The sequence below is a fragment of the Nestor notabilis genome, unplaced genomic scaffold (assembly GCF_000696875.1).
Source record: "Nestor notabilis isolate BGI_N333 unplaced genomic scaffold, ASM69687v1 scaffold3343, whole genome shotgun sequence".
NCBI classification, from domain to species: Eukaryota; Metazoa; Chordata; class Aves; order Psittaciformes; family Psittacidae; genus Nestor; species Nestor notabilis.
Window position 1 is genome coordinate 28,571 of NW_009922221.1, and position 17,559 is coordinate 46,129.

The following is a 17,559-nucleotide window of genomic DNA, read 5'->3' on the forward strand; positions in this document are numbered from 1 at the left end:
ATGCTAGCTTGTGAAACGCATGAGCAAACACCCCACTGGAGCCTAGTTGCCTTTCTAACAGCAGGTGCCAAATATCGAGGTGCCTGGCCGGGACGTGAAGTGGGGAGAGGAAGACATGTCAAGTCAGTAATGAGCTTTGCAGAGGAAATGCACTTTGCTTTCATTCAGCGCTTTTGATGGAGTTGTTTAATTGCACTAAAAGGTAAATATTTGGTATCAATCTCCCTGACAATTTGAATTCATCCGGCATAGCTGTCTCTGAAACACCTCCTCTGCCCCAGCAGAGCTTTGTGCTTGAAGGGACTTGCTGGGTCTTTCCATTTTCAGGTCACTTTTTTCCCCCTTAACAGCAAACGCTCAGCTATGACCCCCACAAGGGCAGCTCCATGTGGGGCTGCTTGTAGAAGCCATGAAATCGATTAATGCCCCCTAACATTTGCACCTCTCGGGCAGGGAGCAGGGCTGCGGGCGGCTCAGCGCCTGTGCATCAGTGTTGTATGGGGCTGCTTCCATTGATTAGCTCATCCAGTGACCTCCATCTTCTAACAGCGCCGGACACCGCTCCCTCAGCGGGCACACGGGCGTACCGGGGTGGCGGATAATGGCGGGGGGGGTGGGGGGGTGGCGGCAGTGCTGAGGGGAGGAGGAGCGCGGGCACAGCCTGCGTGCCCCGCACCTCGATCCTCCTCACGTCTGGTTTTATACTCACTTGTGTTAAGGTCCTGGCACCCACCCAAACATGAAGTAAGTGGGGGAAGCTTAAAGAAATAGTTAAATGTCAAACCCACATTGTTTTCTCACAGAAAGGTGGCCCCGTGGGCAGGGGTTTCTCACCGGAGCTGTGTTTCTGTGCAAAATCCTCCCTAGGTGCAGGAAACTTGTAATACTGCTTTTCTGTCAGAAAGTGGTTTTGAATTTGGCAAATAGCTTTGAGAAAGAACAAGTTAAACCCTTTGCTGTCCGTGTTTAAAGGAGACCTTGGGGTTGCTGCATCGAGGCACAGTCTGCCCACAGCTACGCTTGTCCTCCCGGCCCCTTGCTCTGTTGTCAGGGGCCGTGGCAACACCAAGATCCTCAGAGCATCTCCTGGAGGGGAAATCCCAAATGTGCAGGTGTGTTTAGGAAAGTACTTGAGGGTGGTTGGGGTTTTTTGGGGTTTGAACAAAGCAAACCAACTGTGGTGGAGGGCGGCTGGAGGAGAAAGGGCAGGCAAAGTGCAGTGCCACAAGGGATGGCATCTCTTTGTCATTTGGCATCACTTTTGTCCTCTTGACGGCTGTGGTAAAAGTAAGTCTCTGGCATGGTCAGTGTCAAATGCTGGGCAGCAGCGAGCCCTTCCTCATGGATGTTTCTTGCTCTTGCTGTGCTCTAATGTAAAAACAAACCATGGAAAGCCATTGAGAGTAATACATGCAAACCACGGGATTTGTTCAAAAAGCTTGTCATCGTGTACACCTTTTCTTGGCATTTTCCCTCTGTGGCAGTGTAAGGCTGGAGTTCTTCCCTTTGCTTTGCATAACGCCTTAAATGCCCTCCAGCTTCTGCTGCAGGCATTACGACTGCTGCCCACTGCTTGCTGGCTCTCTGATGTTCCCTCAGCCCTCTGTTGTCTCCCACCACCAGCCTTATCTGGCACTGGGTTGAGGGATGCTGTTGCCAAGATTTCCGAAAGGAGCTTTTCACAGCCAGCACCTGCCAAGGAAAGCTGCCAGCATTTGCCACCGCTTTTCTTTTTGCTGTGTTTTTCTTTCCTTCTTTTCTTACTCTTTCTTTCTTAAAGTTTCTTTCTCCTTTAAAGGTTTGGTAACAGATGTTGAAAATTATTCCCCTCTAAGGGTGTGAATAGGAGCCAAGTGACAAAAAGAAAGTTAAAGCAAATCGGACACTTGCTTTTGGTTGCATCTATCAACTCCCACCTAAGGATGCAAAAGCAAATCTAAACAAGCTCTGAAATGCTGTTTACAGTTTAAAGAGCAGCTGATGCCTCTTGAAAAACATTCAGCCCAGAAGGACTCTGTTGCTTTGTCTCTGGCTTTTCTTTATTTCTCCTTCGTTGTTCTTTTTAGCGAATGCTGTTTGCATGAAAATGGCACCTTTTGTTTCTCAAGAGCTGATCCATCCCTATTACTCATTCGTCATTTGGACATTGACCACTGGAGTCTGAGTCTGTCCAGGCAGTGCAATTAAATCAGACCCTCCAGATTCTAATCCTCTGAGGTACTGGGCTCATGATTGTGTTATAGAAAAGGGTTTCTAACTTCAGGTGGATTAAGCATGCAGCAGAAGTTGAGTGAATGTGGTTGTAATGGAGAGTGAGGTGCAGTAATACAGAAAACGTCAGTTACATCGGTGATGTAGCTTTCTGATAGCGTCCTCAAGGGCAAATATAGCTATTAAAGAACTGAAATTTGCATGTGCTGTTCCCAGCCATGTTTGAACCCCACTTCTTCCCTGGAATCTGTGAGTCTTGGAGCCAGAGGTTCCTGATCTGCTGCCCCTTTGTTTCAGTGGGCCACTTCGAACACGCTTCTGCTCTGTGGCTGGTTTGTCACCTACGACAGGCTCCTTGTGCCATGTCTTCCTTCCCTTGGATTTGGGAAATGCCTGCTTTGTGCTGTTTTCATCACCAGTCAAAATGTTACCAGACTTTTCTAGGTGACCTTGAACTGACCAGCAAAGTGCTTCCTTCCTCTCAGCTCCCTGTCAGGATGACGGTCAGGCTTTGCTGCTTTGACATCTTGTATTTATCCTAGAAGATACTAATTTGAACCCTCAACGGTTTTGCCAAAACTTAAGTAAGAGAGATTGTGACCTATAGGGTTCTGTTTGCATCTGTGTTTAAAGGACATGTAAACATGAGGCAGGAGCTGGATTACAAACCTAATTTGACTAGGAATAATGTTGAAAATAAGATGAGTTCTAGAAAACAAACCCTTTATCTGATGTAAACAAGATAGTTTTCAGTGTGGGAGTCTGGCTGCTTGTGTTGTGCAAGCTAGACAACCTGATAGTCTGAAAGTTAGAATGGGTATGTTTACCCACAGGATGAGATTTTGGATTGCCAAAAAGTGGGAGAGGGATTTGGGATGTCTTCTAAAGATGTTCTGTGGTAGGTTTATGTGGTGTATGTGGGCATCCCAAAGCAAGTGACATGGGCTAATTTGAGATAGCAACAGCCCAAAACCCTGTAACCCCAAACTTCAATAGCATCAAGTATAATAACCATGTGAACAATGTGATTATGACCAGAAATTAAATCTAGGGTAGGACTCTGGTACTGCTTGATTTCTGCCCCGTTGTTCCAAAACATGGGAACGTGTTATTCTTCCCTCTCTATTGTAAAAGGCGGGGGCCATTAAAGGTTTCACTGTTGCTACTGCATGTAGGGTTATATTTTGCCTTGCCATTATAGCATGGAGTTGGTTACAAATGCTGTCTCTCTCTGCTTCTTCATGCTTTCCTAAGCTTCTCTTTAAACTGAGTAAAGCTATTTCAGACAGTGACCTTCAGTGTCTCAGATCCTACTGTTGGCCAAGTAGGACCAGGTTTGATGCTAGTCTCTGGGAGGTGGCTTTACTTGTAGTCACAAAGTTAATATTTAACAGGGAATGGTTGGATTGTGTTAGTATACTCTGAAATGTAATCTAAACTGGATTTCCTGGGTTTGTAATGCTTAGTATTAGATTAACAATTGCCTGGCAGTGTTTATAACTCTAAGATGCTGATACTTGCTCTCAAATATAATCCCAGTTTAGTATCTTTTTTGTCTTGGAACAGAGACAAAGATTAATAGGAATCAGTACCATACAGCAGATGTGAGGTTCTACATCCTTTGGTGTCTGTAAATGATGCTGATCCAGCTTATCTTCCCGGGAAACATTTCTGATTCCTCAAGGACTTTTGGTTGTATCAGTATCCAGCAGCAAGTTTTTTATCACATTAGATGATGTCATGTCATTCTTATGGAGCGACAGTGTATAAAAATCAGAATGAGAAGAATAAATGAGATAAAATGAAGGAGGTTATAGGTGTCCTTTGCCTTTCTTGGCAGCTAAAGACGGTGCTTCATCAGAGTTTGTTGCTATGGTAGAAGTTTCTTAATAAGAAGAAATCCAAAAGAGCATTTCTAGAGAATTACTTGCCTTTAAGAAGCTGAAGACAGAGGCATATGAAGGGAGGGTGAAAACAGGGCTGAGTAAGGTGACCTGGAGCATTTGATTGCATTGTAGCCTTGCATGGCCCATTGCAAATCTAGGAGCAAACTGCACGGGTTGAGTCTGAGAGCAAGAGTATCCTCCCACCAAAACTGGGCACATTGCTTGTCTCTGTCACACCAAGGTCAGCAATGGAAATGCTCCATCACTTTATTGTGTCACTTAGGACATTTTTACTTCTTCATTAGACATCTATCTCATACCACTAGGAAACGCAACAGATGAAAAGAGCATACAAACAGCTTTGCTCTGTGGGGAATTAACTGTGAACTGGGGTGTGTTTTCTGCGTGTGCCTGTCTGTAGTACTCCACTTTCACAGCAAAATCAACTATTTCACACTTCTTGTCTGTGCAAGTTTTCTCAGAAGGCTTCTGCCTGGCATCTGGAGTGCTATAAATTCATCTTTAGCTCATGGCACTGTCTTTCTGGAGAGAAAACAAAGGACAATTCTAACCCTTTCTAGTGGCTATACAAATGCTAAAAACACTTTGAGAGGAGTATATGCATAGGAGAATTTCTATAAGAGCTTTGACACTTGCTTTTCCGAGGTTTTTCTCATTATTACTGACCATCATGTTTACCATGTGTCATTGCTCATGGTAAATATTTTGTTCCATTCATTGTATGTGAACATCTTTCATAAAACATAAAAGGCAATAGTGAAATCTGTAGGAGATACTGGATGCCTGGTACCTGGGCTGATTCTTTCTCTTTCTGGTTGGGATTTCTGTTGTTATATGCAAATAAGTGATGTTTTCTCTTAAACTTTTTCCATCCCAACCCAAACAGATACTTCTAGAGCCTGAAACACAAGATTATAGCTATACCAGAAGAACAGAAATTTGGGAAGCAAAGGACAGATGTGCAGTTAGTGGATACCTAAGTTTGAGTTTCACTGCAAGGCTTTCAGTGCTGGTTTAAACTCTTTACCTTTCACTATCCAAATGCAAAAACATGTGTATGTGGAAAAAATGCTCCATAACAGCTCTCTAGCCCCCATTTGCATTGTCTCAGAGTAAACGAGTGATTTTTAGTGAAGAACAGAATGTGTTAGGAATGAGTCCTCAGTTCTTAGGGGTGAATGATTTCCAAACAAGTCCTTGCTTTTCCTTTCTTTGTTCATCTGGATCTGTATTCTGGAAAGCCTGTGATGACTTTAGATTGCAGATTTTTAGATTTTTCCTTCTCCTTTTCTTTCTTAGCACTCTGTCTTTAATATTCTTTTGGTGCAAACAGAAATGTCTGGTTTCACTAGATACCCAGTGTCATGACTTGGATAGAAAGCCCTACAAATGAAAGAGCTGCTATAGCTACTCACCTGAGCAAAGAAAGGATTGGACCACACCAGATTTGGCCTGGAAAGTGATTGTTCAGAGGCCGAGAAGCAATAAGATCCAGCAGAGAATGTGAGTAGAAAATGTTGCCTTTGCAAAATGTTGCCCCAGAAACCTACAATGAAAGTTGTTACCCTGCCCTGGCTACTAGTGCTTTCTTATTGCTGGCAGAGGTACTGAGTCATGTGTAGAGGCAGGGACCTGAGATGGTGGCTGGCTGTACCCTTCTTGTAAGCAGGGTGCAGCTTTTCCACATCTCAGTCTCTTTGCTTCTAGAAGAATCAATGGCCAGAAACACCGGAAAAATATAGGGGAGAGGCTTGGGAGAAAAGGAAATGCCTTTAACTTCTCCTTCATACAGTTTTAACTATGCTTACGTTGGTCATCATCCCTGCCTCCTCTAACAGGATGTTACTGCTGAAGGTGGTAGCCAAGAACCCCAGAATTCCTAAATGTAATATTAATGTCACTGCTTTCTAGCAGCACTCGAAATGAAATGAACATGTGAGTTACTTTATGATCCTGGGACCAAGGACAGCAGGATAACAGGTAAGTAAAAAACAGACATATTTAAAAATGGGGGGGAAAACCTGAACAATAGAGGGAAAACAAAACTTTAAGTGAGCTTCTATTCTCAATTATAGCAGCATAAGCCCAAAGCCATGTCCGTAAAACTAATGGAGATGCCTCAGGCTATAGAAAAGCAATTGAGATTGGTTTTCTCTCATACTTTGGCATTTTATGCCTCGTGAGGTAGTGACAAAATCCCTGTTCCCTATGTTCAGGCATTATCAGTTAAAGTGGAGGACGTCTTGGCATGGCCCACTGCTTTGAGAAGTGACAAAAATATTCTGCATTTCTTCTCTTTTTTTGTTAATCATGCTTCCAAAAGGACCATGAAGTTGCAGTGGTAAAACCTTTGTGTCTATTGAAGTGCAGTTAGTTAAGAGATTAAGTTATGAGCAAGGATGTGATGAGGATTCAGTATCTACTAGCAGAGAAGTTAAATATTCTGAGGGAATTAATGGAAATGGCAATTGATATCGAGAGGGAATTCTTGCTGTATTATCCTGGTGGGTTATATTTTCATGCACTTGAACACGACCAGGACGTTGTTAGTCTAAATGCACAGCCCTTGTGAGCATAACCTCAAACACAGTTCATTGCCTGAACACTAAACCTACTCTGTAAACAGCAGCACACACTTATGTCTATGTTTGGTCAGTGTTTACAATCTCATACACAGATGTAGCAACTTCAGAAAATTTAACTTTTAAAAGCTGGAGTCTCCAAATTCAGAGTTACCAGCTTGGGGGAGAAATCAGTGCACGGTTTGTGTGCTACCCTTCTCCAAAGTGTACAGAGAAAAGCCAGTTCAAAGGCTGGGATGAGTATCCCTGCCTAGAAGAGGCATTGCAAGGATCCAGCTCAATGTGACTATGAAATCTAATTGCTCCAGTTGTTGTCATCCCCATCACTCAGGAAAGAGGCAGCAATTGGGGTGCCCCTGAGCAGTGAGCTGCCTTTCACCAGGCTGGATGCATGTTGTCATTCAGTTTATCCAGGTGCCTATAAGCGCTGTTAAGAAGTAACTGACTGGCATGTTAAGCTCCTGCTGGTGGATTAATTTTTACTGCCTTGTTTGTTTGGGAAGTGGTGGTGGTCATCTTGCTCCAAGGTCTGAAAGGTTGCTTTCCCCCTGGGATCTTATGTTGCTGGCTGCTGCTTCAGGGATCAGGGCTGTTCTTATCCAGCTATAAAGTGGGGAGTGTTCCTTCAAATTCATGTGTTTACCATTACACTGGGCTTCTCATTTCATGCTCTTGTTTGGTTTGGCTGTTTATGAGAGTAGGTTTATAATCAAGAAGGAAAGAACAGATCTGTGAAAAACCTGCGAGCAGGGGAGGAGGTGGTGAGGAAGCCTGGAACTGGGATAGTCAATTAATCTGACTTGAGCTAGTGGCTGCATTAGTTAGTAGTGCAATATGCACGTGACCAGTCACTAAAACAAGCGTTGCACCTTGCAGAGCAAGTGGAGGAATGGCATGGAGATCTTGCTGTGCCCATGTTAACTTAAAGCTGCCTTTGTATTTAGAGTTACTGAAGTCAGGGATTTGCACATCTATATAGCATGTGCAGATCTAAACCTCTGAGGTGTGAATGTGAGCATACATGATCAGGGCAGGGGAGGTAACAAACTTAGTCTGAAGCTTTTTACCTCCAAGTCTCTGTTTCTCAGCAGCTCAAGCCTATAGTAGCTGAAGTCCTGAAGAAGATTTGCAGGTGAAGTGTAGACCCAGAGTCTGAAAGATCCTACCCCATGTGAGTGAATAATTTTGTCAGTTCTTTTACGAAGTAAAGAGGAATCACATCCAAAGAGATATACATCACCATTTGTAGGAATAATTCCATTTGGTTTTACTCATAAATGCTAATACAAAACATTAAGGAAAGTAATAAAAAAAGTTAAGAGCAGATGCCTGCACATGGACTTAATCCTGTTTCTTATGAAATATATTAAGATCTGAATATTTAAATTAAATTGATTACAGAAGTAGTTCAGGACCCTGAACTTCCCATGGAAACCTCTTGACACATGATCCCAAGTAACAAATATGCAGCACATGGATCAAGGCTTTCATGTGGTTGTTTTTACACTGTTTTGTAATGGGTCCTCCAAGGACTCCTTTAAAACAAAATAATAACACACCCCATCAAGACAGCAATTCAAGTTTGCCCAGCAAAGGGTGACCTGAAGGATGTCTCGTAGCACCTGCTGAAACCTGGTGTGAATGATGTTATTCTTCACCAAGAAGTACATGAAGTATGCCACATGGTAAGGTGTGAAACACACCAGAAATGCCACAAGGTTTGTCACCACTATCTTCTCTGCCCTCATGGTGTGTGTTTGGGGGTTACCCAGTTTTCTGTGCTTTCTCAAGCACCTGATGGTCTGAGCAGTGCAGAAGGTCATGGTTGCCATGCTGCCAAAGAAGGTGGCTTCTAAGGTGCTGAACAGGCCTCTGTTTTCCCATGTGCTCTTGGAAAAGTTATGGAAGCAGGATGAGATGTTGTGGCCCTTTCCATGCAGCTGGAAAGTAGAGATTGTCCCAGCAGAGGTGCCCAGGCAGATGATGGCACAGACCATAGCAGCTTTCTTGATGGATCTCAGGGCGGGAGCTCTGAAAGGGTGCTGGATGGCAATGTACCGGTCTACACAGATGCAGAGGGAGATGAGGATGCTGCCATACATGTTTACAAAGTAAAGACTCTCCAAGGTGGAGCAAAACACAGAGCCCAAGTTCCAATGGTCCTGAAGGTGGTAGGAAATGATTTTAAAAGGAAGAGTAAATAGCAGCAAAGTATCTAGGAAAATAAGGGCTATCATGTAGACCGTAGATTCTGACAGCTTTTTAACCTTAAAAAACAGGAACGACAGAGCCATCACATTGAACAGCAATCCCAGGGTGAATATGGGGGTGTACATGATGAGTTGGAACAGTTCCACAGTAGCGCTGATACTGATGACATTGCTGTTGGCATGGGTCTCATTCATATCTCCAGGTATGAAGAGGTATTCTCCAGCTGGAAGAGAACGAAATTACCTTCACCACAAAGAAGGATAAAGATCACATTTAAGACACTGTACAAAGGCAAATGAGGTCTCTGTGTCCGTAGAGATGCTTTTTCCTCTTTGACTGCTGGGTGCTGAATTGCAGTTCCCAGAAACACGGATCTTATCAGTGCCAAGGGATCTTGGGGCAAGATTGTGCCTTGAGGAGAAGCAAAGATTTCTGGGGTCCAAGCCTCACTGGCACTGTTACCCAAAATTATGCTGCCCGATAAGTTAGGCTAGGCAGAATATAGATGTGACTGCACCATCCCCTCAGAGTGATGAGATCTCTTTGCAAAGCCAGGGTAGCAGACCCTGGTTTTAGGGTTACTTGGTTTGTGCAGATAGAGGCAATTAGTTGGACCAGGTTTCCTGAATCAAGCAATCATAAGAGATTTTGGGGAGCCAAAAGCATGAAGGGTCCTGCATATTTATTAATGTCAAGATCCCAAATGGTCATTGCCATCCTGCACCCTCTCCCACCACCACCGAGCAGAAGGGCTGTGATTACCTCTGCCCCTTCTGACAAGCTTGCTAAAAGCAGCAAGCAGGAAGTTTCAAACAGGCTATTTCTATTAGAGGCCAAATCTTTATAAGCAGAAGGAGATTTAAGACCCCAAGGTTTTGTCTAAACTAGCCAGACTTACCACAGCAGATAAAGTTGTGTCTGCAGAGACAGGAGGTGCAGAAAACAGCTGGTTTCTTCTCTGCAAAGAGGGAACTAAAAATGTGGAGGTAGGCACCCTGTGAACAGGGGACATGGGGTAATCCTCTTCTTTAGAGGAAGGGTGATGGTCTGGTCCTGCCCTCAAACTGCTGATAAGAAACGGGAAGGCTCTCATTGGTTTCTGCAGTGCTGGAATCAGCCAGAATCACTTAAAATGCAAATGCACGGACTAGCTGGTCCTTTCTTCTAGCCACTTCCATCACAGCAAATGTAACCTGTAAATAAACCCTTTCGGAGATCTTTCTGTCAGCACCCAGGAATTATATTTGATCTGATGCTCTCTAAATGTTATTATTTCCACCTAGTGCCTTTCCTACGAGTTACTGATCTTGATGCTATTTCTTTTCAGATTTGTGAACCTGTTTTCAAACATGCAATGGAAGTTCCTGTTCTACAGATCAAGTTACTTCCTGAGTATTTCGGAGGTAAGCTCTCTTGCACAGTGGTTTGAGGGAGATTAGTCTCTCTTTGGCAGAGATTAGGATCAGCAAAAAGGAAATGTAATTATTTCTTAAAACCTAGCAGTTATTGTTAGGAAGACAGAGCAGGTTGGCTGTTTGCTTCTTGAGGACACACTGGTGTCCTCAAGGTAAATGATTCTGGGAGATACTTGTTTACATTACAGAAGCGAGAAAACCAGCTGCAGAAACCCAGCCTGATGAGGACAATGAGGTGCTGACAGGGCTGTGGGTACAGGAGAGCAATCCTCTGGTGGGGTCAAACACAGGCATCCATCCACTGCTATAGCAGGTACAGGTTTTATCCAGTTCCCTGCAGTAGGCAGTGCTGCTGGCTGCGTAAAGCACTTACCAGTCTCCTCCTCAGAGCACCACTGCCTGTATGGCATGGGTGGACATGGCTCAGTGGGACAGCCATCCTGGCAGCAGTGCTTGCTCTGCTGCTGTCTGCAAGGGACTGAGGGCAATTGGAGGGGAAAGAATGAATTTCCCCCTCACCAAATAAAAAGGACAGGAAAGCCTGAGTCTGTGAAGCACGTGGGGATCTGAGAGGCTGGAAGTGAGAAGTACCCCTTGTTACGCTGCAAGTCGTTCACTGCCTGGGAGTTAAATCCTCCTGCAGCCATGGGGCTGGAGAGTTTGCTGGGAGCTGGGTTGGGTCCCTGAACTTCTAAATTCAGGTGGCCTGTGGCAGGTGAGGGGTTACACTGATGAGCTGGGCAGAGATACTGCCCAATACACTGCTCTGTTGAGTCGTCTGCATCAAGTGAAGTCCAGTGCTGGGAAAGAACCCATTACTGAGAGCCAAAGGGATGAAAAATTACTTAAGGAATCACTGAAAAGTAATAAATATTGGCAAAGTTTTTTACTTCATTGCCTCTGTAGGAGATTTCATGAGTCCTTTATTTTTTACCTTCAGTCCTTCTTTTGTTGGTTTTGTTTCTTTGATAGTGTGTATAGGAAATTCTGTGTCTAGAGAAACAGAATGTCTGCTTCTTGTCGAGATTTTTACCTGAGAAAAATCTCTTTATGATAAAAAGGCATTTTAGACTAGAGTCTGTTGTGTAGATTTGTAAGCAAAACAGCAAACATTATTTAAAGCATGAACAAAAAGGGTAGCTCTGTTCATTCTTAAACCCCAAAAGTAGATATGCTATAAGCAAAACAAGTTATGTAAAATATATTTAGTTTTCAGATCTTGTAGCAAGGTAAAAGCTTTCAAGGTTTTACTACAATGGAATATTCTCTATCATCATCTTACCTTTGGGCTGTGTCTAGCTCTGCTTGGTGACTTCTCCTCCTTCTCAGCTTGTACAATTCTCAAGCCTTGTGTTTCTTTTGGAGGCAGTGGAGTGAGCTGCGTGCAAACGGCTGGTCAGGATGCCAGGAAGCATGAAGTGCTGCTGATCTTGGTTTCATCACGTATTTCCATTACAGCAGCTGTGTCCCCACGCTGTGTCTGCATACACGCAGTATGTACGTAGTATGTCACGCAGAGCTCATTTAAGGATGTAAATGCATGGCTTTGTGGGACTAGTGTCTCTGAGTCACCCATCCAAAACAATCTCCAGTGACAGAGAAGGAAATTCTGGCCCTATAGACCTTTCTCCTTTTGTTCTGTACAATACATGGTTCAATTGATTGTAGGTAACATCTGTGAGTAGTGTTAGCTGTTAAAATATGCTTTAAGCTAAATCCTGAGCTATTGCTGTCATTGTTTCCATTATATTTCATGATACAAAAAAGGAAAACAAGGTCATTGATTTTCAGTGGTGATCTGACATGTTCACTTGCAGTTGGTATTTTAAAGAAAAGACATGGGTTAGTTACTCTTAAATGTGTTTATACCCCTAGAGAACAGGGAATATACTATGGAGAGTATCTGGGGCTGATTTTGTTCAGGTGGGAAGGGGAAAAAATGATTTAATTTCTTGTCTTTTTATTCTTTCTTTTTGCCCCCCTCCCCCCTTTCCCCTTTTTTCCTCCATAGGTGTTTGCAGTCTTCTGACCAAAGGGGGAAAGAAAGGTCCAGAGGGGTAGTTTTGCTTGGTCCTCTTCATACTCCTTAAATATCAAACCTGAGGATTATATTGGCTAGATTCAAACTGTGCATCTGTGAAAGCAATGGGGGATAGAAGATGATAGAAAAAATAGCACTTGGGATTTCCCCAAGGGATTTCACTTGAAATGACTCTACTTTAGTAAAAATAGAAGAAACACCACCAAGGGGAAAAAAACATGATAGAAAGTCTGAGCGAACAATACTTCATTGGATTCCTCATATAAGTTTCACTTCTGTGCGTATCCACTGATGGTCTTGTGACCATGACTGCATTTTGGATATGAACAAAAACCCCACACAACACAGGCAGGCACCATTACCACGAAAAAGCATGTGGGGCCAGAGCCAGCCTGGGTAATGGGAACTGAGGCTGCCATGAGCTTGGGACTTAAGCACAGAGCACTCTGTGTGCCTCTGCCTTGGTCCGGGCTTTGCACATGCCAGTTCTGATACTGCCACCAGCGCTCAGAGCGGATGTTCTGTCTTCCCCATTCAAAGTTTCCCCCCACGCACTTGGAGCATTCTCTTCTTTCGCATTTTCTCTTTGATACTTCTACTCTCATGCCACCTAAGTGCTGCCCACCTCATCAGAAGTATACCTCCTTGGGCCTGCTTGCAACACGAAGCACCATGTGGCTACACGTCTGGAGAAAGACGCTTTGGAAAGAGGAGGATGAGGAAACAGCAACACTAGGGTTGGCACATCATAGTCACCAGCAGTGGCTGGTCCACTTTTTTCTTTTCCAGCAAACATGCTTGTGATTTTATTTTAGGGAGAAAAACGGCCAGGAAGGCATGCAGGGAGTTCAAATGTACTTGGGACAAGGTGTGAAGACTCCTTTCCATTCAAAAGGTGGAAAAGGATGATGCTGAAGGCTGATGGAGAGAGGAAAATTAAATCCAGTGAGCAGTATAATGGATAGTCCGTGAAGGACTCTCAGACTGTTGGTCAATAGCTCACTTGTGATGCAAGGGTAAGAAAGCTGCACGCGGTCAAGGTCACTTCTTACTGCAGGCTTTACTCTGTGCTAATGGGACAGGACTCTTCTCAAGGCCAAGAGATCTGTCCCTTTTCTTGCAGACTGGGGAGAAGAGGGCTACACCATGCAAAGTCTGCTCTGCCCTTGGCACCCCTGTGTGTGTCACCAATGCCACCAGCATGTGAAAGCACCTGCTGCTTGGTGCTATTTCAGATGCTGACTGCATCACCTTCTCCTTCTTGACAAAGGAACCGTTTCACATGCCTTTTTTTTTGCTCGTATTGAGGACTTTGCCACATCGCTGCTTCCACACAGACCTCACCTTCAGGCCTGCATGTATCCCTGGGTGGGAACCAAGTGAAGCTTTTCTCATTTCCTGTGTTCACTCTTCCAAAGGAACTTCTCCTTGCGGTGCCAGGCTGTGCTAGCCATCCCAAGGCGCTGCTGGTCTGTTGCTGTGTCCTGACACTGGACCAAACCACAGACAGCAGTGCCATAGTTCTGACTCTTAAGCTGTCTGTCCTGGCTCTCAGGATAGAGTCAGTTATGATGCTGCTGACATCCTACCAGTTTAGGAGCTAAATTGGTACCCACTGCACTACACGAGGTTGTGCAGTGGAGGCATGGAGCATTTTTCTTGATCTAAATCAGAACCTAACCAGCGAGAAAAGTATTATTCTGCTTGAGAAGAGAGAGTACACATTTCTGTGAACCCCTTGATTTCTTCTTTGGTTTCCCCCGTCAAGTCTTCTCCATTTTTCAGTTTCATTCACCTCCACCTGCACCCCCATGTCTCCAGGACCCTGGATTTTCTCTGTTTTTGAAGGGCTGCTTCAGCTCTGTGCTATGGAGGAGGCTTCAGAAGCCAGCCAGAAGGAAACAGCAGGAGGCTGGGTAACAGCGGCCACAACAGAGCAATGTATGGAGCCTTGGGATGGTGTCAGAGAAGCTTTTACTGCTAGTGTGCTTGATTAAGGTTGCCGTGGGGGTCTGAGGGCATGTCTGAGCTCCTTGGTCCTGCTATGAGATGTCACTGCATGGCACCCAGGAACACCAAACTCTCCCTGCATTTCACTTGGGACATGGGCTAAGAGGCTATGGGAGTTTGCTCCTGCCCGCCATGGGCCAAGGACTTGCCTTGAGCTATTGCAGCATCCCACCAGGGCTGCCTGCAGCCTCTGCTTGAGCCAGGACTATGATGAAATGTCCCATCACCTAAATCTGGTGCCTCTAGAGAGCTGTTTGTTACGGCGTTGCTCCATCTTGTGGCTACAGGGGAAATGAGAAACGGGGCTTCAGCCCCCTGATGTCTCTGTGGTGGGTCACCAGAAGGAGCAGCTGCTTCTGTAGCTCTGACAGCTTATTCCATAACCTGCCTCCACGAGCAGAGCACTAGACTTGTCTTCACCAGCCTCTGTGTTTGTTCTGCCACCTACCATCCAGACAGCCGAGGACTGCTGAGAAAAGGGAGAGCCGAAAGCTCTGATGGTGAGGAGCAGAGAGGGCCAAAGCACAGAAACACCTGAAGTGGAGCTTCTGTAGAGGAAGTGACCTTAAGTGCTGCCTGTGGGTTGCTGGTGAGGCTGAGATTACCAGTACAATGGTCTGACCCCAGGCAATGGCCTTCTTAATGCTGGTTATTGTCCTCTGAAGGACCCTACAGCTTGAGGGAGGCACCAGCAATCCTTGACTGTGCACCAGTGCCAAGGGTATCCCAGTGGAGAAGGGTCCTTTCAATGCTGGAGGAGCTAAATCTTCTGCTTGGGAGAGCAGGTGAGCTGATTTCTCTCTCTGAGCCCTGATATGTTTAGTTTTGAAGGGATCTAGTGTTTGTTGAGAGACATGTCTAAGTTTCCACAGAGAATAAATGAGCTGGGGATGCTCCTATGGGTCTCCTGTGGCTAGGTCAGCAGGGTGGGTGTTTTTTGTGTCAGTGCTCCGGGACCAATGAAGTATGAATAAACCCAAAGGAAAATACTTGTTTTCCCAAACCTGTTGTGGTCTAAGGCCCAGGCAATTCAGGCATTTATTCTCTTACATCCTTACTCTGCTGAATCCCAAGCTGCAGCCCCAGTGGCTGCAACTTGGTGGAGATCTGTCTTTTGTGTTTCAGCTTTTGCACTTTTAGTTATTCTCCCACTCCATGGAGCAGTTGTTCAAGCAGGGCTCATGCACCCTGGCTGGGGCCCTACATACCAGGTCACTTTGTGTGTCTCCTTCCAGCTTTTTGGCTGAGTCATTTTGACACTTCTAATGTATTTCTGTATTTTTTTTCCCTACTCAAACCATTAGCTATGCTGGTCTTTAAGTCATAACTGGACCATCCTGTCCAAAAGACCCTTGCTCACATTTTGAGCTCACAGGGCTGCTCACATAGCTGAGGAAACTGCATCCTTCTGAGGTACACCCCGTGGTGGCCAGGAGAGTCTCCATCAGAACCCACATGGCTCAAGACTCCATTTCTTCTTAATGGAAAAGGTTAGTTTTATTTCTGGGGCCTGTGTGATGGCACAGCATGTGTCTGTGAGAAATTGTTAGGTGTATTTACAGCAGCTTTCATGGAAGGGAGGGAAGTTCATTACATGTCGTTATGAGAAAATAATGAACTAAAGAAGAACATAAGGATTGTTTTAGGCAAGAGAAATAGTGTGTCTAATATGGCATCCTGTCTGAGGGGGAGAGCATAAGAAAACACATTCCTGTTGCTGACAGTATTTCTAGCAATAAGCAGCTTAGAAAATAAGGAAAGCCTCATATTAAGGCTCCCTTACATTCCAGACTTTGCTCTTCCTATATCCCAGTGTTTTTCTACCGAGGCCTTAAGAGATAAATGCCACACACTAAACATGATATACACATATCTATCTAGCAGACAATTCTAGCATCTTTATGCTGAAAATACTGGAAAGTTTTATCCATGTATCTTTAATATTTCGGGGAAGCAGTTGGATATTGATGAACTGTAGAACCTAACTGCTGCTTCCTTTAAAAACCAAACCACCCCCGATCAAATTGTATGATACTACAACTTAAATCTTTCCAGCGTTTAGTAGAGGCAGTTTGTCCATTAGAATTACTTAATAGAAAAAGGAGGTAGGTTGCCAGCTGAATCATGGTTTCTGGTCTTCTTTCTTCTCGAAAGACAGCAAACTTCTGAGTTTAGATGATCAGCATGAAGAGAAGAATTAGATAAAAATGCAGTGACAGCAGCCAGAATCTGGCAACACCACTTTTCCCTGAGTTTATATTGATAACATATTCCTCAAAGGAAATATTTTTACAGAATAATATATTTACAGAAGACATACTTGGGGGAAAAATAGATATTTTTTTCCTTTTTTTTTTTAATTAAAATTCAATTTGCTTTATCTGTGTTCTGCTCTATTACTTCTTTATGTAAACTGTGTGTACCATTATTGTGTCAAGTGTCAACTCATGGTCTACTATAACACTAACAGGTCAAAACCAATGCATATGTTTATTATATCATGATGATTATATCAAAGATTCACCTTTGCTATAACCAGTCTGCAGCCCAGGAGAGACAGTGTTGCATCAATCATGTCTAGATGCTCACACTCCTTCTACAAGTCCTACATTCTTCAGAAATAATTTGTATGTCTGCCCTTCCCTATTCAGAATTAACTATTCTCTCTTGGTAAGTGTTGAAACTATGTAGTAACACGTGAAAGAAGTAATGAAGAATGTGACAAGCATAATTTTCCATATATATGTGATCACTTGAATCTTTCAGTGGTTAATTTCAGTAACAGTTTAGTTAGGAGGAGGCTGTGTATGCGTGATAAAAGGATAGTGTCTCTGCAGCTACACTCTGTGCAGATTTTGGCAAGGATTAAGGAAAGAATATCTTTCTCTACCTCCTTTTTTCTGTAGCTGAAGCCAGGAAGCGGTGGCCTTGAAGCAGATCTTGCACTGCTGTAAGTGCTTTGATGGTGGTGTTTGTGCCGAAGCACTTATCATTTAGTCACCTACATCATGGAAATTTGCCGAGCACTCATAAGTCATACTTTATTTTCCCATTATTATTCCTTTTAAGACAATACAGCTTAGAGAAAGAATCTGTACTTCTCAATATTTGGTTTCTTTGACCAAGTGTCTCTTGTGCACCTAGCAGAAGGCTTTCTTCTTTTTGTGCCTTGTCAGCACACT

The 17,559-nt window shown here is 44.1% G+C and overlaps 1 protein-coding gene across 1 annotated transcript; it reads right to left on the minus strand.

The window, feature by feature from the left end:
- Positions 1-8,187: 8,187 nt before the first annotated feature.
- On the minus strand, positions 8,188-9,105 carry LOC104403396 (G-protein coupled receptor 55-like). The gene has a single exon (XM_010011510.1). The coding sequence runs from the start codon at positions 9,103-9,105 to the stop codon at positions 8,188-8,190; it is 918 nt and encodes a 305-aa protein (XP_010009812.1).
- Positions 9,106-17,559: the final 8,454 nt, after the last annotated feature.